Source organism: Polypterus senegalus, chromosome 2 (genome assembly GCF_016835505.1).
Source record: "Polypterus senegalus isolate Bchr_013 chromosome 2, ASM1683550v1, whole genome shotgun sequence".
In the NCBI taxonomy this organism is placed as follows: Eukaryota; Metazoa; Chordata; class Cladistia; order Polypteriformes; family Polypteridae; genus Polypterus; species Polypterus senegalus.
In genome coordinates this window covers 184,373,050-184,396,674 of record NC_053155.1, presented here as the reverse complement: position 1 = coordinate 184,396,674, position 23,625 = coordinate 184,373,050, and the positions used below count along the sequence as shown (strand labels likewise).

The window sequence follows — 23,625 nt, the reverse complement described above, 5'->3', positions numbered from 1 at the left end:
AGTTGTTTATCTCAGTCTGGCGGGTCTGAGCAAATATGACTGTATCGTATTACTTAGCTGAAAATACTTCTTAGGTAGGTCCGTCTGTCTGCTGGTTTGTGAAAAACAGAAGTTACAAGGGTGTTGTCTTTCAGTTGAACAATGGTGTCAAGAAAGCTGACTTCTGTTTCTGAGTATTTCAGCTTCAGCTTTATGCTGGGGTGAAAAGAATTATATTCATTATGAAAATGGAGGAGGTCCTTCTCACTGGCAGTTCAGATTATGAAGATGTCATCCATGTAACGGAGATACAAAATTGGTTTTAAGATGCACATTGACATAAAATCTTCCTTCAATTTTGCTATAAATAGGTTTGTATAGTGAGGTGCAAACCGACAGACCATTGCAATCCCCATTTGTTGCAAGTAGAATTCTTGTCCAAAAGAAAATAAATTATATGAATTTCATCATTTCTGTTACTGACTTTGTGGGTAAATCATGTGGTCTGAGGTACATTTCACATGCCAACATGCCATCATCATGAGGGATGTTTGTGTAAAGTGCCTCAACATCCATTGTGGACAGTAAGGTTCCCTCAGGTAAGGGGCCTATAGCAGACAGTTTTTTTAAGAAGTCAGTGGTGTCCTGGATGTACTCTAGCTGGTTGTATTGCGAGCGAAGGGTTTAAGGATGTGCTCCACCCATCCTGAAACATTTTCTGTAAGAGAGCCAATTCCTGAGATTATAGGCCTTCCTGAGTTCTCTTCTTTGTGGATTTTAGGAAGCATATAGAAGTGACTCATTTTGGGGTTCTCAGGAATTGAACTGTTTACATAATCCCTGATGTGAAGAGGAAAGCTACTTACTATCTTTTGTTAGTTCCTTTTTGTAGAGATCTGTGAGGTCTTCTTCTAGTTTGTAATAATGCATAGTACTGGACAATTGTCTTTTTGCTTCCTGTATATAATCTGATGTGTTCATGATAACTAAAGCACCCCCTTTGTCTGCAGGTTTGATAATGATTTCTGTATTTTCCCGTAGTGAATGTATGGATCTTCGCCCAGTAATGTTTCCTATCAGACTTTGCTGCCTGTTTAAGATCCCTGTTTTCACTCTCTGTCGGAAGCAGTCTATATAATTATCCAGGGTGGAGTTTCTGCCAGCTTCTTGTGTCCATGTGGATTTATTGGTGAGGCTGTTGTAACTGCTTGTTGTTGGTTCCTATGTGTTACCGTTTTCTTTCTTGTGGATAAATTCTTTTAGTCTGAGTTTTCTGAAGAATTCTTCCATATCACTGCAGAGTCTGATGTTGTCAATGGGCTTTGCAGGACAATATGAGAGTCCCTTTTTAAGTACTGAAATACAAATTTGAAACCAAAATTTGCTGAATATACAGTTTTAAGACCCAAGGGTTATATCTCAGTAGTTTGTAGATGAAGATGGCTTGGAGTAATGGAATAGTTTGCAGATTAATATCTCTTCAGAACTTTGTTCTTAGTTGTTCTCTTAGTTTCTTCCCTCCCAACATGATACTAGAATATTTCTATCATGAACTGGTGTTCAGGTAGGTTTTGCTACACTGCAACAACCACCTACCACAGGACTTATGGTTCTTTAAATTTTATCCAATATACAAGGGTGAATGAAGGTAGTGATTGTTGTTAAGACTATAAGACTAACATTCTTTTTCAGCTTTTCTGGTATTCTAAAAGTCTTATCATTCTTATTATAGTGCTCTGTTTAGAACTGGCTGTCAAAAACTGTTAAGGCATGTGAACTAAAAAAATATTTTGGCACAGGGAAGTGTTATTTTATCTTTTAGCATCTACAAAAATGATGATCTGCAAAATGTTGAAAACTATACATTGGAGTTGCCCCATGGGAGAGGATCCAGGTGAGTGTGGGGTTACTTACAAGTCCCTTGCTGATTGGAGTATAATTAGAATTTGTTCAGGTTTATAACAAGGAAACTTCACTGTGACAGTGAGGAAAAGTTTGAGTTTTGTTTGCATATGTGCATTAAAAACTACTAAAAGTATTTGGCTGACTGAGAATAGTGTATGCATACAATTTACAAAAAATGTAGAATGATTTATAAAGAAGTTATAATAATATATAATTAAACAGTCCTTTGAGCATAAATCTAAAAATACTTAGGATAAGACACAAAGCTAAACAAAAACATGCCTACACACAAACAAAATACATGTTACTAAAGAGTAAATATTACATACAGTGATCTCAATTTGTGCCTCCTTGTAATCATTAACTTGTCCACACTGTCATTTGCTTTGTAAATATAACTTACTTGTAGTAATGCTCCCACAGATTCCGGTATCTTCCTTGACCAGACATATCAAATACTGTGAAGGACAGGCTAAAGAAAATACATTTATAGAGATTTTGTTTAATACAGAACTATATAGAAAAATTAAACTGTATGAAATGACAGTCTAATTTTGTGCACTAAATTAGGCAGTATGTTTTACTCAAACCAAATCAAGTCACATTTTATTTGTCACATACAATTATACATAGAGTGCAATATGTTGTGAAATGCGTAACTGCTAAACTCCAAGACAGTGCATGAAAAAAAGAATGAAAAAGCCCAATAAACAATAATACACAATACACAGCTCTTCCTCTGTCTCTCATAACTGGTGTTCAGGCAGCAGTAGCGTTTTCCTGATCGCAGCACAGACAAGAAACCGTTGTTGGGATAGTTGGTATCTCTGATAATTTTCTTTGCCCTGTTCCATCATTTCTTGGATAACATGTCCTGGAAGCTGGAGAGTAAACCCCCAGTGATGCATTCAGCCGAGCATACCACTCTCTGCGGAGCCTTGCGGTTCTGTTGCATGTGGTTTCCAAACCAGGGGGTAATAGTTCCTGTTAAGATACTTTCGATGGTGGATAAGTAGAAGTTCTTTAATAACCGGGAGGGCAGCCTAAAATTTCTGAGGCATCCGACATGGTAAAAACATTTTTTTCTTTCTTCATCAAAATGTTGATGTGCTTAAACCAGGTCAGGTCCTCTGTGATGTGGACACCGAGGTATCTAAAACTTTCCGCCCTCTACACCTGAGTGCCATTAATTCTGATGCGGGTGGTTTTGTCTCTGCTGCTTTGTCTCAAATTCCAAAATCAACTAATTTGTCTTGCTTACAATAACGAGAAGACAGTTGTCCAGAAATCAGTGTGACAGACTCTCCACTTCATTTCAGGTAAGCCTGCTCATTGTTGTTAGAGATCAGGCCCATCATAGCTGTGTTATGAGCACAGTTCACAATGATATATATAGAGACTCAAGAGTAATATCTGTAAAGAAGGAGAATAACATGGCAGGGCACTATAGTTGTTAAGAACTAAACTTTTTAAATAAATTATTGATCTTTTTTGAACATCAAATTACACTGCTTACTCTGAAACATTCAGGGTTTTTTCACTAAAACATGTCATACTAACTTAGGTTATTTTCTATGTTGGATTTGCTTCACTCTGGAATTACCTGGATGTCTTAAACTTCTCTATGCTGAATCCAATAGTGGGAACAATGTCCTGTGCTTGCGCCTGTAAGTCAAAAAAATAAATTGTAAAACCTAAATTCAAGTATATCTGACTTAATGTTGGGCTTTGTATGTAATATAGTAAAGAACAGTGTTAGACACTAAGGTAATAGTAAAAATCACATATCGCTTCCTTAAAAAATGGAAAGTTGGTGTCTTTGACAAAGGACTCATTCTGGCTTATTAAATACTACAAATTATGCTATATTATGCTTTAGTAAAAGTATTAATACTTCTGTAAACTTATTTGCTCATACTAATTAAAACCATGAAAATGTAGTAAAGACTAGAGTAAGAAATTTAATAATATCAGCCCAAATAGTACAACATCATACTGGACATTTGTTTAATTTTAATTTTATATCATCAATCCCTGTGACAAAGAAAACTCTACAATATATTCAAGAGCCCGTTCTTTACATTTATGCTTTTAAATTCTATCATGTATTTTGAAGGTGATTTAGTTGTATGTAAAGATCAAGATAACGGAAAAAACAATTAGCAGAAATTAAAACAATCTGAATAAAAATGTATTAATACCTTTTATAACTGCAAGCCTAAATGTGCTCATATAAAATATACCACCTTCAGAACCACAAATTCATCTACAGGAAATTAGTGAATAAACTGCTTTAAATTTTATCTGGAAGGATAAATATGCTTTTTCTGTGTATACAGTTGAGCAGTGTAGTAAAGACTTGCAGAAGAAATCTTCAAAATGAAGACAAAAGAACATTTTAACTAAGTCAAAGATATAAACATATATATATATACATACATATATATATATACACATATATATACATATATATATACACATATATACATATATACATATATATATATACACATATATATACATATATATACATATATATATATATATATATATATATATATATATACATATATACACATATATATATATATATATATATATACACACACATATACACACACACACACACATACATATACACACACACACACACATATATATATATATACACATACAGTGGTGTGAAAACTATTTGCCCCTTCCTGATTTCTTATTCTTTTGCATGTTTGTCACACAAAAGCTTTCTGATCATCAAACACATTTAACCATTAGTCAAATATAACACAAGTAAACACAAAATGCAGTTTTTAAATAATGGTTTTAATTATTTAGGGAGAAAAAAAAATCCAAACCTACATGGCCCTGTGTAAAAAAGTAATTGCCCCCTTGTTAAAAAAAAAAACCTAACTGGAGTGTATCACACCTGAGTGTAATTTCCGTAGCCACCCCCAGGCCTGATTACTTCCACACCTGTTTCAATCAAGAAATCACTTAAATAGGAGCTGCCTGACACAGAGAAGTAGACCAAAAGCACCTCAAAAGCTAGACATCATGCCAAGATCCAAAGAAATTCAGGAACAAATGAGAACAGAAATAATTGAGATCTATCAGTCTGGTAAAGGTTATAAAGCCATTTCTAAAGCTTTGGGACTCCAGCGAACCACAGTGAGAGCCATTATCCACAAATGGCAAAAACATGGAACAGTGGTGAACCTTCCAAGGAGTGGCCGGCCGACCAAAATTACCCCAAGAGCGCAGAGACGACTCATCCGAGAGGTCACAAAAGACCCCAGGACAACGTCTAAAGAACTGCAGGCCTCACTTGCCTCAATTATGGTCAGTGTTCACGACTCCACCATAAGAAAGAGACTGGGCAAAAACGGCCTGCATGGCAGATTTCCAAGACGCAAACCACTGTTAAGCAAAAAGAACATTAGGGCTCGTCTCAATTTTGCTAAGAAACATCTCAATGATTGCCAAGACTTTTGGGAAAATACCTTGTGGACTGAAGAGACAAAAGTTGAACTTTTTGGAAGGCAAATGTCCGTTACATCTGGTGTAAAAGGAACACAGCATTTCAGAAAAAGAACATCATACCAACAGTAAAATATGGTGGTGGTAGTGTGATGGTCTGGGGTTGTTTTGCTGCTTCAGGACCTGGAAGGCTTGCTGTGATAGATGGAACCATGAATTCTACTGTCTACCAAAAAATCCTGAAGGAGAATGTCCGGCCATCTGTTCGTCAACTCAAGCTGAAGCGATCTTGGGTGCTGCAACAGGACAATGACCCAAAACACACCAGCAAATCCACCTCTGAATGGCTGAAGAAAAACAAAATGAAGACTTTGGAGTGGCCTAGTCAAAGTCCTGACCTGAATCCAATTGAGATGCTATGGCATGACCTTAAAAAGTCGGTTCATGCTAGAAAACCCTCAAATAAAGCTGAATTACAACAATTCTGCAAAGATGAGTGGGCCAAAATTCTTCCAGAGCTGTAAAAGACTCATTGCAAGTTATCAAAGCGCTTTATTGCAGTTATTGCTGCTAAGGGTGGTCCAACCAGTTATTAGGTTCAGGGGGCAATTACTTTTTCACACAGGGCCATGTACAGTAGGTTTGGATTTTTTTTTCTCCCTAAATAATAAAAACCATCATTTAAAAACTGCATTTTGTGTTTACTTGTGTTATATTTGACTAATGGTTAAATGTGTTTGATGATCCGAAACATTTAATGTGACAAACATGCAAAAGAATAAGATATCAGGAAGGGGGCAAATAGTTTTTCACACCACTGTGTGTGTGTGTGTGTATATATATATATATATATATATATATATATATATATATATATATATATATATATATATATATATATATATATATATATATATATATATATATACTGCTCAAAAAATTAAAGGAACACTTTTTAATCAGAGTATAGCATCAAGTCAATGAAATTTCTGGGATACTGATCTGGTCAGTTAAGTAGCAGAGGAGGTTGTTAATCAGTTTCAGCTGCTTTGGTGTTAATGAAATTAACAACAGATGCAGTAGAGGGGCAACAATGAGATGGACTCCCAAAACAGGAATAGTTTAACAGGTGGAGGCCACTTACATTTTTCCCTCCTCATCTTTTCTGACTGTTTCTTCACTAGTTTTGCATTTGGCTACAGTCAGTGTCAGTACTGGTACCATGAGGTGATACCAGGACCCTACAGAAGTTGCGCAGGTAGTCCAACTTCTCCAGAATGGCACATCAATAAGTACCATTGCCAGAAGGTTTGCTGTGTCTTCTAGGACAGTCTCAAGGGCATGGAGGAGATTCCAGGAGACAAGCAGTTACTCTAGAAGAGCTAGACAGGGCCATAGAAGGTTCTTAACCCATCAGCAGGACCAGTATCTGCTCCTTTAGGAAAAGCAGAACAGGATGAGCACTGTCAGAGCCCTACAAAATGACCTCCAACAGGCCACTGGTGTGAATGTCTCTGACCAAACAACCAGAAAGACTTCATGAGGGTGACCTAAGGGCCCCATGTCCTCTAATGGGCCCTGAGCTCACTGCCCAGCAGCATGCAGCTCGATTGGCATTCGCCATAGAATACCAGAATTGGCAGATGCACCACTGGTGCCCTGTGCTTTTTACAGATGAGAGCAGTTTCACCCTGAGCACGTGACAGAAGTGAAAGGGTCTGGAGAAGCCATGGAGAACATTATGCTGCCTGTAACATCATTCAGCATGAGCAGTTTGGTGGTGGGTTAATGATTGTCTGGGGAGGCATATCCATGGAGGGTCACACAGACCGCTACAGGCTTGACAAAGGCACCTTGGCTGCCATTAGGTATCAGGATGAAATCCTTGGACCCATTGTCAGACCCTATGCTGGTACAGTGGCTCCTGGTGCACGACAATTCCTGGCCTCATGTGGTGAGAGTATGCAGGCAGTTCCTGGAGGATGAAGGAATTGATACCATTGACTGGCCACCACACTTTCCTGACCTAAATCCAATAGAACACCTCTGGGACATTATGTTTTGGTCCATCCAATGCCACCAGGTTGCACCTCAGACTGTCCAGGAGCTCAGTGATGCCCTGGTCCAGATCTGGGAAGAGATCCCCCACAACACCATCTGTCATCTCATTAGAAGCATGCACCGATGTTGTCAGGCATGTATACAAGAACACAGGGGCCATACAAAGTGCTGCATACAATTTTGAGTTGCTGCAATTAAATTTTGGCAAAATGGACTAGCCTGCCACATAATTTTTTCACTCTGATTTTGGGGCGTCTTTGAATTCAGGGCTCTGTAGGTTGATCATTTTCATTTCCATCAAACGATGTGGCATCCTTTCGTTCCTAACACATTACCCAGTCTATATCAGTATAGATATCCAGGAGGATTTCTTTTTCCCATTGAGATCTGATGTGTTTGCAAAGTGTTCCTTTAATTTTTGAGCAGTTTATATATATATAAACACACACACATATACAGTATACATATATAAATGTATAAAACCACTTCACGTGTAATGATCGGTCCTAGGAGCTACAGTAAGTGCAGATTACTGTACAGAAATGGAGGAGAAATTACATTTTACCACTTCACCTGTGGGACTTGCTGCTCCTTTAAAGTTAATTATTGGACTACAAAGGGACTTTTCAGAGATGCTAAATCTGATCAAGACACTCTCATTGGCTGCCACTGAAAATGACATTTATGGATAAACATTTTCAAGTCATTAAAAAAAGAACGACTTTTATGTAAGAGAGACAAAGCAGCAGCAGTGGCAAAAAACAAACAAACAAACAAAAAAACAACAATGTAAACAAAACTCTTACCTGCAAACTGTCTGCAAAAAGTTATCTTGAAACTACAAGTGTACTTAACTAAAAATTGCTTGTGTGAATACTAAACAGCATGTGTACTGCAAACATGATGCTACATACAAAAAGGGTGCATCATCTTTACTAGAAGGATGTTTGTGTTGCAACACAACAATGTTCTGAACAGAGGAACATTGCAGGGGCTTAAAATGAACATACAGTATCCTTGAGCAGCTTAGTCAGAGACTAAATCACAATTCTTTTGAAAATCTGTGGTCAAGACATCAACACTGCTGTCAACCACTAATGAAGCCTTTCTCAAATAACAATGGGTAACTGTTGCTCTATTAACAGTAAAGTTAATAAAGGTTTATTCAAAACAATTACAGCCAAATAGGGATCATAAGGGCTGCACACTTTTTAAAAAATCATAACACTTCAGTGTTTTGTCTTTTAATTTTACCATTTTATTTCACTTAACAGTGGGTTCTGTGGACAAATATGTGACTAGCTTATCTTCCCAAATTAATGCAACAAAATCCAAGACTGAACAGTTCATAGGTGAAAAACTGCACATTTCCTGGTTTTTGACTTCTGGAGGGAGAGAATAGTCTCAGTGGAGTATGCTTTTTTTCTGGCATGTTAGAGTAATATCTTTCTTTCTTTTTTAATACACATTACATACTTGTATAAAATCTTGAATTGCTTTTAAAGTCTCTTAAACGGTGCACTAAACTTTTTCTTGTGATATGTGAAAATGGAAACAGATAGTGAATCATTTTTTTAACTAGTGTAAAAAGATATACAATCCTCAGTCAGCCCATAGGCCAAGTGTTTGAATCAATCTTTTTTCATACAATGATCGACAACTGAATCTATATAAATATTTAAGAAATAACCAAACTGAAACAATATGGCTTTTCATGTTAACTATTTTCCTTTATTAATAGCAGAAATATCCTATTTCTTCTGGATAAATTTAAAACCTAATATTTTTATGGTTCACAAGGATGTATACGGTTTGTTCTGGTTTCAACATGTAGTAAAGCATAAATACATGTAAAGAAATGCAAAGCAGAAATTAAAAACACAGAGTAATTAATTTATACTCAAATTGATAAACACATAGCCTCTTTTATTTATAAGGTGACACAATTATATAACTTCTGTTGACTAAACCTTCTTTCATTATATATTGCACCAAGTCATTGCAACATATCGTATTAATCAAGCAAAGGCTGCAACAACACAGTTCATCGCTGTACATCAACACACGCTCACTAATACCAGACCAATTTAGAGCCTGCTATTAATGTTAAAGGAATATAATTTTGACAAAGGTGAAAATGAACATTCTGAGAAAGTCCTCAGGAAGAATGCACAAGCTAGAACATATACATATACATATACAAAGGACACCAATAAACGCTGGTGTCTGATCAAGACTGAAAAACAACTTGCAAGTTATCACCATCTTTTGTATATGTGTGTATATAGATAGATAGACAAACAGATTGACAGTACATATTTAACATTTCAAAAATGTCTAAGAGGTAGAGAAAGTATTTTATAGAATAATCTTGTTTTGAAGCATTTCCAGTGAAAGAAGAAAAGAGAAAATTAATAAGCAAAACATACATACTCTGCAGTTCACATACCAGGAGAAGGTGGGAGTGGAGGATGCCATCATCTATATGCTACACCGATCCCTCTCCCACTTGGGCAGAGGCAGTGTGGTGCTCTAAGAATTATGTTTCTGGACTTCTCTAGTGCCTTCAACACCATCCAATCTCTGCTCCTTAGGGACAAGCTGACAGAGATGGGAGTAGATTCATACCTGGTGGCATGGATTGTGGACTATCTTACAGACAGACATCAGTATGTGCATCTCGGGAACTGCAGGTCTGACATTGTGGTCAACAACACAGGAGCGCCGCAGGGGACTGTACTTTCTCTGGTCCTGGTTCAGCCTATATACATCAGACTTCCAATACAACTTGGAGTCCTGCCACGTGCAAAAGTTCGCTGACGACACTGCTATCGATTGCTGCATCAGGAGTGGGCAGGAGAAAGAGTATAGGAACCTAATCAAGGACTTTGTTAAATGGTGCAACTCAAACTACTTACACCTGAACACCACCAAAACCAAGTAGCTGGTGGTGGATTTTAGGAAACCCAGGCCCCTCCTGGACCCTGAGATTATCAGAGGTGACTGTGTGCAGAGGGTGCAGACCTATAAATACCTGGGAGTGAAGCTAGATGATAAATTGGACTGGACTGCCAATACTGATGCTCTGTGCAAGAGAGTACAGAGCTGACTATACTTCCTTAAAAGACTGGCATCCTTCAACATCTGTAATAAGATGCTGCAGGTGTCCTATCAGACGGTTGTGGGGAGTGCCCTCTCCTAAGCATTGGTGTGCTGGGGAGGCAGCATAAAAAAGAAGGACACCTCATGCCTAGACAAACTGGTGAGGAAGGCAGGCTCTATTGTAGGCATGGAGCTGGACAGTTTAACATCCATGGCAGAGCGACGGGCGCTGAGTAGGCTCCTGATAATCCATGACAATCATTGAGAATTCACTGCATCCACTGAACAGTATCATCTCCAGACAGAGGAGTAGCTTCAGCTACAGAATTGCTAAGACGCATTTACTGAAACATGATACCCTTTTCTCTGAGCTGTAAACACGAAGTCAATTCACAAAACCTCTGACTGGTCTAACAAAATTGAACAATGGATGGATTCAAAAGTAATTTATCTTTGTTCAAAACCAAACACTGCCTACCGATCCCACACACAAAGTCCATATATAAACACTAGTGATAATTCATTACCCACTACATTAAAAAATCTGAAAACACTGCCAGAGAAAAGTTGTTATGGCATTAGAGAAAAATGTTTATTAGGGATGTCATCTTTCGCATGTTGAGTTACTGAATGAAAACCAACTGCAACAAAAGTCAAGAGTAAATAAAAATCTATAGCTCAGCAATAATGTTTGCAAGTCAAAAGAAAATTACTGTGTAAGCAATATACAGTGTTTGCAGTTTTCTGCACTCTAAAATGTTACTGTAAAGAGAAACACATCTAGATTATAGGCATTGTCAGAGGTGGCTGGGATGGTGACCCGGCCGGGACACCCAGGAGGACCAGAGGAGGGCTTGCGCCTTCCCCAGACCATCTGGGGGCGATCGCCCTGGTTCCTTTGGGGGCCACGGGTACAGAGCTTTGAAGCTCCACCCTGTAGGGGCCCGTGGTTGCTGCTGTCACTGTCCTGCTCCACTGACATGCTCCACTGACAGACTGAGGAGATCATTCCTCCCCCACACTATGTGACTCTTCAATTCCACTTGGGGGGATACGCGTTAACATTATACAAAGCTATTGTCTGTTTTACCTGCATTTTTATCACTCTTTAATTTAATATTGTTTTTTATCAGTATGCTGCTGCTGGAGTATGTGAATTTCCTCTTGGGATTATTATCTATTTTCATATAATAAATATTTATTTACTTTATGGCTGTTTCCTAGCTGAGGAGAAAAAGTCATAATTGGCAGGTATGCACACATTTGTTTTACAAGTGAAGATACAAACCCCTATTACACATATTAATATCCCTTTATGCCAGTAAGTGAAAGTAACATCTCTTCTTGAAAATATGTCACAATTTATACCAGGGCAGCCTTTAAAATAAAAAAATCAAACAAACAAATAAAGCATCATCAGTCACAGAGATAACAAAAGCAAGGGAAATGTCCTTCTTTTGCTCATGATGCCCAGTCAGGGCTGTATTTGTTAAGACTAGAAAAAATAGAAAAAATCATAAAAAAAAAATACATATAGGTCTTAAGTGTCGCATATTCGCATATTAATCAGATCACTCGGACAGCATTTTTTCACTTAAGAAACATAGCTAAAGTTAGACCTCTTATATCACTGAAAGATGCTGAGAAATTAGTTCACGCATTTGTTTTCAGTCGACTAGATTACTGTAACGCACTCCTCTCAGGACTACCCAAAAAAGACATAAATCATTTGCAACTAGTGCAGAATGCAGCTGCTAGAATCCTAACTAGGAAAAGAAAATCCGAACACATTTCTCCAGTTTTGATGTCACTACACTGGTTACCTGTGTCATACAGAATTGACTTTAAAATTCTGCTTATGGTTTATAAAGCCTTAAATAATCTCGCCCCATCTTATATATCAGAATGTCTGACACCTTATATACCAAATCGTAACCTCAGATCCTCAAATGAGTGTATCCTTAGAATTCCAAGAACAAAGCTTAAAATAAGTGGTGAGGCGGCCTTCTGCTGCTATGCACCTAAAATCTGGAATAGCCTGCTAATAGGAATTCGCCAGGCTAATACAGTGGAGCACTTTAAAACACTGCTGAAAACATATTACTTTAACATGGCCTTTTTATAACTTCATTTTAACTTAATCCTGATACTCTGTATGTTCAATTCATCATAATAACTATTCATGGTGGCTCTAAAATCCGTACTGACCCCTACTCTCTCTTCTGTTTCTTTTTCCGGTTTCTTTCAAAGCATCATGATGCTCCAACAATGATGGATGGATTAAAAGCCAGAAGTCTACGTGACCATCATCATCAAGTCCTTCCGTGAGAACCCTAAATACAAAAAGGACTGTTTCATTTATGTTAGGTAGAATGCCCAGAGGGGACTGGGCAGTCAAATGGTCTGAAATCCCTACAGATTTTATTTTTTTCTCCAGCCATCTGGAGTTTTTTTTTGTTTTTTCTGTCCACCCTGGCCGCTGGACCTTACTCTTATTTTATGTTAATTAATGTTGACTTATTTTATTTTCTTACTGTGTCTTATTTTTTTATCCTTCATTATCTAAAGCACTTTGAGCTACTTTTTGTATGAAAATGTGCTATATAAATAAATGTTGTTGTTGTTGTAAGTGGTAAAAAAAAATTGAAAAGTAATTTTACTAGATATTTTCTTAATGTAAGTAGTAAGTCTTAATGTAACTGACCAACTTAATAAACTATTTTCCAGTTTTAACTTTACACCTCTATTTTGGCAGCAGAATTTAGGAAAACTATAACAGAAGGAAATCAGGAATAGGCAGTGACTTTGGAAAATTATTGCATGGCCAGTAAGAGAGAAGCACAAATAATTTCTTATTACCTTCTTCTTGGTACAGCTTGTCTTACTAGAGACTGCCAACAGAAATTTAAGCTAGCACTTTTTCTTAACATATCACTGATGAAAATCAAACAGACAGGGTGTGTATTTGCATTACTTTATAGAAATGAAAATAAAACAAGAAATTAACATAGGGAATTATTCTTGTTTTTGCTTTCTTTTCTTACTGAGAATATGAAACAAATAGCAAGAGATTTAATAGTAAAAAATATATCATTTAAAGGATAAGGGTGACATCTTTCATTTTATTGTTATTTTTACAATACAGTATAGAGAAAAACGTCCTTTTGTTCCAGTCACTTACTTTGTTAACCAAACAAAGCTTTATTGAAACCAGTACGACAGTCTGTAATTTTAACTTTCTAAAATAAACAAATAAATAAATAAATGTCATTAATAATGCTCTAGTGAAAGGGACATTCTAACACACCAGGTCCCCCATTTCAAAACTGCACTGATAGCACTCTTAAAGAGGAACGGGGTGTGCCGATACAGTATATGCAAATGAAGGCCGTTGGCAGAAGGAAAGTGAAAGGAACAAAGTGTTGTGAATCTCAAATGATGATTGATGATTAATTGTCATACAAATAATTGCAATTAATGATTTATCTTTTCTGTTCATTGTATGCCATTATTATATAGTAGGTCTAATAATAGTTTAATAATAAACATACACCTTATGAAGACGAAGAGCCATTTATTGACATTGAACATTGAAACATAAATAAGAATTACATTTCTATTTGTCTTTTAGACTGTGTAAAAAAAATCTTGCATAGTGCAGATATGACATAAATAAGAACCAATAACCAAGGTACCATAATCAAAATAAACAATGTATTATGGCCAAAACAGGCCATATCCCTATCGTCCACACCCACAGCCAATTTACGCTCCTCAATGACTAGGCAGACTACGGGCAAGGAACACTAACATGCTTACCTTATCTGGGTTATAGCAAAATTTCACTGGGGTCACAATGTTGCCTGCCATACTAATCATTATCTTAGAAGTAATATTTGTTGTACATAGATTTTCTTTCTAATTTTGCCATCAAAGGGAACCTTGCTTTCTTTTTAAAGTAACAAAACAAAATACTTATCCTCCTCAAGTAAAAATACATGATTTTTTATTAAAAAAATATATATATATATGTGTTGTGGAAATATTGTCTTTTTTTCATAAAGATGTGGCTTGCTACTGTAGAAGCCTGTTTTATACTTTCCACTTGAAGCTTGTGCAAGGTCAGCAGCAAAACGATATTTGTATACAGCCTGTTCGATCAGCACATTGATCTAGTCTGCAGGTGACAGTGCTTAATTAAGATTACATACCTAAAATGTCATAGCAGAGGAAGTGAGACTCTGCTGATGGAAGAGGAGGCATGCCTGTTATTGCTGCCTTTAACAGGAAAATAAACGAAGATGGAGTGTCAGACCCATTTACCAAAAGTGGTAGATTAAGTGTGAATATAAAACTCTTGTGAGTGGGTAACCTACGTGATGAAGAGATGCACTATAAATATTTGTGTATATCTATCTTGCCCTTTGATGAAATGCTGCATCATATTCAGCCCCTTTCTTCATCATTCTGACAGCCATGTAACCAACCTCTCCTCAAAATTAAATACTCTGGGAAAACCCAGCTTGCGCCGCAACTGCTGTCATTTTGGCCTTAGAACTCTTGCGATCAATAAGGATGCATCTAGTTATTTATTTATAACAAAAGTTTTTTATAACATGTGCTTTAGCAGCCGACCTGGAAACTTGATCGCAAGTGGTGTGTCTGCGTCCCCCTCTGCTGCTCAAAGAGCTGCATTTTTTATAGCCAGCTTCTCCAGGTATTACCACACATGCAAACCCTGACAGCTCTTACCCACCTATGGGGCATGCCCCACTCAGGTCCTAACCTAGGTTAGCTACAGTATTTGCAAAACTTATGAAACTGATCATATTTGGCTGTGTTTCCAGTTAGTTTAATAAAGGTTCTCCAGTTTAGGATTTAATAACAAAAGCTGGCCAGTGAAATGTTTAGTTTTTCATACAAAAGACAAAAGAGTAACACAAAAGGAACAAACTTTTTGAAATGCATTACATTTTATAAGTAATTAAGTAGCACATTTAATTACTTTTTTTGTAATTAACAAGTAATGTAAATAGGTTATTTTTTTACCCTTCCCCAACACTGGACGTCATTAAATGAGCACCTGCCAAACTTTACCCAGTGGAAAACAACATGTAAGAAGCGACAGAAATATAATATTTCTGCTTCACCCTGCCGTTTTTATACAATTATCTTCTTATATAATACGCTACTGTGGCTGTCCATTTGTCTGTCCAGGATTTTAAATCATCTGCAGCTCGCAAACCGTTTGTGCACCTAAAATTTGGTACATATATACTACGTGACGTCTACAATCCACTTTTGGGGTGATTATTGTCCTCTAAGGTGAATCCTATTTTAAATTTGTATTTTATTTTATTGTAGAATCAACTCTCGGCAGTGGCCAGTAGGGCAGCCGTGCAGTACTTCCGGATGGGCGCTGTTCTCATTCCCTACCGCTTTTGCTGTCACTTCCCCTACCTCTTCATATCTTAAATCATTCTTGAGGCAGATTGAAGACTTAAGTGCCAGCTTAAGTGAAAAATTAAGGAAAACGTACTAAGTAATTGCAACATAAACACTGACTGACTTAATCAATTTTAACGCGAAAAATGCTGATGAAAGAAGAGAAGAAGTGGGCCGCTAGGGTGGAGAAAAGAAGAGTTGCAAGCGCATCAACTTCTGAGCAAACAAATGCTAAACGTACAGAGAAAGAGTATGAAAACTATGAAGGCTCAAGTCAAGTGTATTCACTGCACGTTATCATGCAGTGTGCCATTACTGGTGCAAAATAATCGCGATTACCTTAAATAATCACAATCAGACAATTATGTAATAATTGTGACATGCATAGCACTGCTATGTCTATTTTGTAGCCTGGAGGCCAAAACTGCACTCCATACACGTTTAACCATAATGTTGTCTGACTTTTACTCTACACGTTGTGCAAATACCCTAGCATTTGTTCATTCCTTAATGGTTTCTGAACCCTGTTTGGAGAGTGCTAGTGAAGGGTCCTCTAAGACTACCATGTCTTTCTCATAAGTAGTACTTTCACGTTTCAGACTTCCCACTGTATATTCAAGTCTAACAGCTTCCAACATGTAATACCTTACATTTACTTACATTAAACTTCTCCTCAAGCCTGTATTCTATTCAACTCCCTCTGTAATAATTCAACCAATACTAAATTATCTGCCAGTCCACCTAGCTTGCTGTCATTTGAAAACTTAGCCAGCTTACTGTTTATATTCCTAAACCGATCATGTATATATAATATATTAAAAATAGAGGTCATCCCAGCAATAAACCCTAAGGACAACACACTTAACATCATCCAATTTTATGTAAGCATCACCCAATTTTATGTAAGCATCACCCAATTCTAATTTAATTAAACAAATAAATGTTAAAAAGATGAGAATGAATGAACTTTAATGTTTACTGCTTAGAAAGCAGAAAAATATTTTAAATCGTGTTTTACAATAGCTGTCACCTGGAAGCTCCCTGATGAAACACCATATTGTACAAAATTACTTACTATAGTTTAAGTTGTTGGAGAAAACACCAGCATGCTACTTTTGTTAACACATAAACAACTTAAAACACTAAACATATCCTTTAACTACAACAGCACAAACTTTTAAGCAATAATGCAGGTACATTTTGCAAATATTATTTAGCATTCTTCATTAACTATCAATTAACTAAGAGGAACAACAGGATTTCCTACCTCAAAAAGTAAAAATTGTTTGGTAAATTAATCTATACTAGGTACTTAGTGGAGTTCTACCCTAGGGACAGCTCTAAATACAACAGCTGCAGCAGCAGCAAATACAAATCAAGGTGATTTGGTAAATGTCTACTAGTAATTGCCCACTTAGCTAGAAAAACACCATTTACCCTCCTCTATTTTTTTTTACAAAAGGGATTAGTCTATCTTGTCTGGTCAAAAAACAAGATATTATTTTGATAATATATTTTAGACCTTGCATGCAAATAATAACGCTTAAAGAAAATTCAATGATCAACATACATTTGAAGGCTTCAGTTTGTTGATGATTGTTGTTTTGCCGCTGTTGTCCAGACCAAGGCACAGAACATGTACTTCTTTCTTTTTAATTCCCAGCCATCCTGCCAGCTTGTCAAAAAGGCCCATGGCGTCTATGTAAGGAGTCTCACCTAATTATGACATCTCAGTATTAGAAGAGCTGGAAAAAGGCTTTACTATCTAGTACTCTATTACTTGGTGAAAGAAAAAAAAAACAAACTGAGCAGTCTGACAAAACACACACACAGTGATTCGGCTAATCAGATTAACAAGCAACATGTCAACACAAAAGCAGATTGGCTGGTCTCATGAGCCAAATGGATATCACGCCATGAACCTGTAACTAGGGATGGCAGCTCAGGGAAGATTTTAGGGATGCCCATCTTTTTTACAGAAGCCTTTTATTATATTTACTGCATCTTAGCTTTTACACCACATACTTTATTTGTAAAAATTTATTTTTATAATGTCACTATAAAGCTGGCATTTTATAAAGCCCTGTTTTAAAAAAAGAAATAAAAAAGCAAAAATGATCAGCAGGACAAGGTATCTACATAAAGACAAGAAGCTACTGTACAAGTAGCAACTGAAGTGTCCAAGGACCATGTGCATACTTACCTGTAGCTTTGCATAAATATTTTTCTCATGTCCACATTACTATACTCAATAACAGAAAAGGTGGAATCATTTTTCAGGATTTTGTGTTTGTATTTCAATTTTGAAACTCAACTTACTGACAGTTAGGGTCAAACTTTAGAAATGAATGACTACCAACACTTTAGCATTATTTGTCCAATTACAAATTGACCCAAGAAAAAAACAAAACAAACTAATCTAATCTTTTGTCAGGACATATTTTAACAAGAACCACATACAGCAAAAGACATTAAAAGAGAAACTAATCAAATGCACTTCCTCTGTAATTGAATGCACGAATGTTAAGAAATTTACCAAATGCTGCCAAGTCTTCCTTTAACTAAGAAAAATTGCTAAACTAATGACCATCTGACCCACAACCTTAAGCTGGTTTGGCTACAAGGCATCTATTGTGAAACAATGCAGAATCTTAATACAAAAAATAAAGAATTTTATTTTGCACACAAAATGAAAGAAAAATATAGATAGCTGGATGCGTGCGTCTATTGATGATTCCTTGACTCTATTTCAATTGTTCATATTATTGTTTACATACAGTGCATCCAGAAAGTATTCACAGTGCATCACTTTTTCCACATTTTGTTATGTTACAGCCTTATTCCAAAATGGATTAAATTCATTTTTTCCACAAAATTCTACCAAAATGACAACGTGAAAAAAGTTTACTTGACTTTTTTGCAAATTTATTAAAAATAAAAAAACTGAGAAATCACATGTACATAAGTATTCACAGCCTTTGTTCAATACTTTGTTGATGCACCTTTGGCAGCAATTACAGCCTCAAGTCTTTTTAAATATGATGCCACAAGCTTGGCACACCTATCCATGGCCAGTTTTGCCCATTCCTCTTTGCAGCACCTCTCAAGCTCCATAAGGTTGGATGGGAAGCGTCGGTGCACAGCCATTTTAAGATCTCTCCAGAGATGTTCAATCGGATTCAAGTCTGGGCTCTGGCTGGGCCACTCAAGGACATTCACAGAGTTGTCCTGAAGCCACTCCTTTGATATCTTGGCTGTGTGCTTAGGGTCGTTGTCCTGCTGAAAGATGAACTGTTGCCCCAGTCTGTGGTCAAGAGCACTCTGGAGCAGGTTTTCATCCACGATGTGTCTGTACATTGCTGCAGTCACCTTTCCCTTTATCCTGACAATTCTCCCAGTTCCTGCCACTGAAAAACATCCCCACAGCATGATGCTGCCAACACCATGCTTCACTGTAGGGATGGTATTGGCCTGGTGATGAGCGGTGCCTGGTTTTCACACCAAAGAGTTCAATCTTTGTCTCATCATACCAGAGAATTTTGTTTCTCATGGTCCGAGAGTCCTTCAGGTGCCTTTTGGCAAACTCCAGGCAGGCTGCCATGTGCCTTTTAGTAAGGAGTGGCTTCCATCTAGCCACTCTACCATACAGGCCTGATTGGTGGATTGCTGCAGAGATGGTTGTCCTTCTGGAAGCTTCTCCTCTCTCCACAGAGGACCATCGGGTTCTTGGTCACCTCCCTGATTAAGGCCCTTGTCCCCTGATCGCTCAGTTTAGATGGCCGGCCAGCTCTAGGAAGAGTCCTGGTGGTTTCGAACTTTTTCCACTTATGGATGATGGAGGCCACTGTGCTCTTTGGGACCTTCAAAGCAGCAGAAATTTTTCTGTAACATTCCCCAGATTTGTGCCTCGAGACAATCCTGTCTCGGAGGTCTACAGACAATTCCTTTGGCTTAATGCTTGGTTTGTGCTCTGACATGAACTGTCAACTGTGGGACCTTATATAGACAGGTGTGTGGCTTTCCAAATCATGTCCAATCAACTGAATTTACCACAGGTGGACTTCAATTAAGCTGCAGAAACATCAAGGATGATCAGGGGAAACAGGATGCACCTGAGATCAATTTTGAACTTCATGGCAAAGGCTGTGAATACTTATGTACATGTGATTTCTCAAATTTTTTATTTTTAATACATTTGCAAAAACCTCAAGTAAACTTTTTTCACGTTGTCATTATGGGGTGTTGTGTGTAGAATTCAGAGGGAAAAAATTAATTTAATGCATTCTGGAATAAGGCTGTAACATAACAAAATGTGGAAAAAGTGATGCACTGTGAATACTTTCCGGATGCACTGTAACTAGATATTAAGTATGAATATTGTAGAGTTCTGTAGTGTTTCAGACAGCAGTTCATTTCACCAATTAACTAAAAATGACATTTTAAAAAGTCAATTTATAATAATATTATCTCAGTAACTCAGCAATACAACAAAACTCGGAGTTGTGCCAGCACCGCTCCTTATGAGCCTTACTTACTCCTCAGAAATCCCCCGCCACTCCCTGTAAAACCTTTGTCCAAATTTAGAAAGAAAAATGGAAATTTTTCCAAAGACAATTTCTCTTGTTAGAAATAGCTGACATAACAAAATTTGAAGGGGCCGGAAGTTTACATTTTTAAAAGTCAATTGTATATTTGACACTATATGGCACATACACTCCATTCCTGTTAGCCAAGTTTTATAGATTGTAAAGTCGCATTAGAAAGATGACTTAATTGCAGCTGCAAAGCATCTACAATGATTCTATCAAAAGTGCCAAAATTATTTATTAGGTGAATCGACATTGTAATAAAAAAAATCTTGAAATGAATGTTAGAAAATGGATGGATGGATACAGTCAGTATATTGTTAACTACCTACCTACACATGTGAATTATGTGTATAAACACTGTGGAAACAAAATTATAAATAAATAACATTACCTTTCACAAATTCATGGCTGTGAGGTTACACGACCTTTCTTGGTGTGCAATACAGGAAAAAAAAATGCAATTTCTATAATGCCCAACAATTGGACAAGCAAACTTGAAGTGTGACTGTAAATTTTAACTGTAACTGAACCAAATATAAATCCTTTCCATATAGTTTTTGTGGAGTGATTTGACTTAAAAATGCTTATATTTTCCCAGCCTTCCTGCTTGGCATTGTGGCTCAAACCAACTGGAAGGCAGAGAATAAAGTAATGAAATATGTCTGTGTGATTATTTCCATAATTAATTTTTCCAGGAGAGTTGCATTAAAAAATTACAATTACATCATCTCAGTAAATCTGCTAAATTTTGATATGTTTTTCATATCTGCCTTACTACTGTTTTTAACTATTTGCTGTCTGAAAATGGAAATTTCAACACAGGATTACAGTATATAAAGACTTTCCTGGAAAGGTGAGACGTTGCATTCATGTTGGATGTATAAAGTAAAATTGTCATTGATAATAGATTATGTTATTAAAGATATCAGACACTGATGAACTAGGTAGGCAACAAAGACGGAGTTCCTGTGTACACTAGTATGTCTTGCAATTACTCCCTTTCTAAGGAAAATGCCAATGTATTGCTCATATCATTTAGGGCTTGTAGGAGCATTATGTGTACTACTTTCATCTAGAATTCATCAATTTACTTGTGATGTTTTTATATTGTTTACTAGCATGCTTTAGTAGATTAAGTGGTTAACTGAAGTTAAGTTTATTGTGATGTGTACATAGCGCAATAAAATTTTTACCTGCATGTCTCCTCAGAATAGTTAACAAAAATTAAAAAAGAAATAAATACTGCAAAATTAAACTTGAATGTTTTCATGCCCGTCAATGCGTAAAGTGCACCGAATACAACTAAGAAAAATCAAAGCCGTTAACTGGGCGGTGAGGAAACAAGGATGTAAATAACTGACCAGGCAAATTAGCATCATATGATCATTAAAAGGTAACCTTTTGGTTTACCAAAACGAAGTGCTGTTTTACAGTTGTATTGAAAATGACACGCTAAAATTCCATTTGAAACTGAAAGAAATTCAGTAGAATCAAATTTTCGTTAAAAAGACTGTCCTAATTTCTCACATCTAAACCCACCCAGTAAAAACTTTGCCTACAAAGTAAACCTCTTCTTGGCAAAACCCTAATGACTGACTGTACGTCCATGTGCTGCCTCGAACGCATTTAGACGGCTCATCTACCTGAAACTCAAGCCATAAACTTTAAGCTCGAATACGCTGGTTTTAAGCACAGAAAGCTTTCCCGTCAGTACACCCCAATACAGGGCCTGCGGTACACCGCGTTTTTCTTTTCCTATCTGGCCGTATTGTATTAATTAGCGGCCCACACACTTCCCACTGTCCACCTGAAAAAAAACTCAATTAAAATATGTTTTAAACATCTACTATAATACCAATATGCCGAACTCACCCTCTACTTCTTTTCAATATTGAAAGCACACGTTTCCAGGGCAACTGATGTGTACGCAGTCGACAACCAATGCAGAACGCGCAGCCACAGTGTTAGTCGCGAGGAAGTGACGTAATTAAGGCGCTCATTTGAGTGCACAAGTTCTGTCGTAGACTATATAGATAGACGGCGCATTCACTGTGTTGCCCAGTCGACACGATACGTCAGCGTGCCCGCCATATTGCGAGTGGCAAAAGTGCCATTTAAACTAATATAGGTAGACGTGGAAAACTGGTTTTCTGATTAAAAAACAATAACGTTTAAAACAGTATCGTTTACATATAACAGATTTTAAATGCAATTATTGATATCCATATATACTAATAATGGCAAATATTAAATAATAATAATAATACGAATAATAATAATAATTATTATTATTTTTGTTATTAAATAATTCCTCCCATATAAGTAATATTTCTTGCCTTCTTCCATCTCCGAAACATTTCTAGACTTCGTCCTGTTCTTACACAACACAGTACTGATGTATCGGTTAATGCCCTAGACACCTCACGTACTGTATAGATTAATGTAATGCTATTGTATCTGGCATCGCACAAAAACTTATCCATCACTTACAACTTCTTCAAAATGCTGCTGCCAGGATAATAACCTGTTCTAAATCCACTGAACATATTAAAACTATTCTCTCTGAACTTCACTGGCTCCTTGTTAACTACAGAATACAATCCAAAATACCGCTCTTAACATTTTAAGCTCTCCACAGACTTGCAAACCCACACCTCACTGATCTCCTCCAGACGACACTCCCTCTCGCTCACTCAGATCCTCATCTGCAGCTCAACTTTTGTGTTCCACACGTGATACTCAGTGCTCTAGGAGCTCAAGCGTTGTCTCACAGTGTCCCTCAACTCTGGAATTCTCTTCCCTCTCCTATGCATCAGCTCAATTCAATAACACATTTTAAAACTGCCCCGAAAACTTATCTTTTCAAACTGGCATACCAATTGTGAATTTTGCACTTTTACTACCAGCTATCTTTGTTTGTTTACTAATTATTGCTTTTTGATGTATCATTCTCTTGTTTTAATTTTACTAATGTTCTTTAATTTTATTGTAAGGTGACCTTGAGTGCTAAGAAAGGCACCTATTAAATAAAATGTATTATTATTATTACTAACTAATGAGATGAAAACTT

The 23,625-nt window shown here is 36.9% G+C and overlaps 1 protein-coding gene across 1 annotated transcript in view; it reads right to left on the bottom strand.

The window, feature by feature from the left end:
• Positions 1 to 22,532, bottom strand: part of LOC120523582 (ADP-ribosylation factor-like protein 6) — a 37,919-nt gene extending 15,387 nt beyond the window's left edge. Inside the window, exons 1-4 of the mRNA XM_039744995.1 lie at positions 22,428 to 22,532; positions 17,537 to 17,682; positions 3,488 to 3,549; positions 2,288 to 2,356 (exon numbers count right to left, since the gene is read on the bottom strand). Of these exons, the coding sequence (XP_039600929.1) occupies positions 2,288 to 2,356; positions 3,488 to 3,549; positions 17,537 to 17,659 (254 nt within the window). The 5' untranslated portion in view covers positions 17,660 to 17,682; positions 22,428 to 22,532. The remainder of the gene's footprint in view (positions 1 to 2,287; positions 2,357 to 3,487; positions 3,550 to 17,536; positions 17,683 to 22,427) is intronic.
• Positions 22,533 to 23,625: the final 1,093 nt, after the last annotated feature.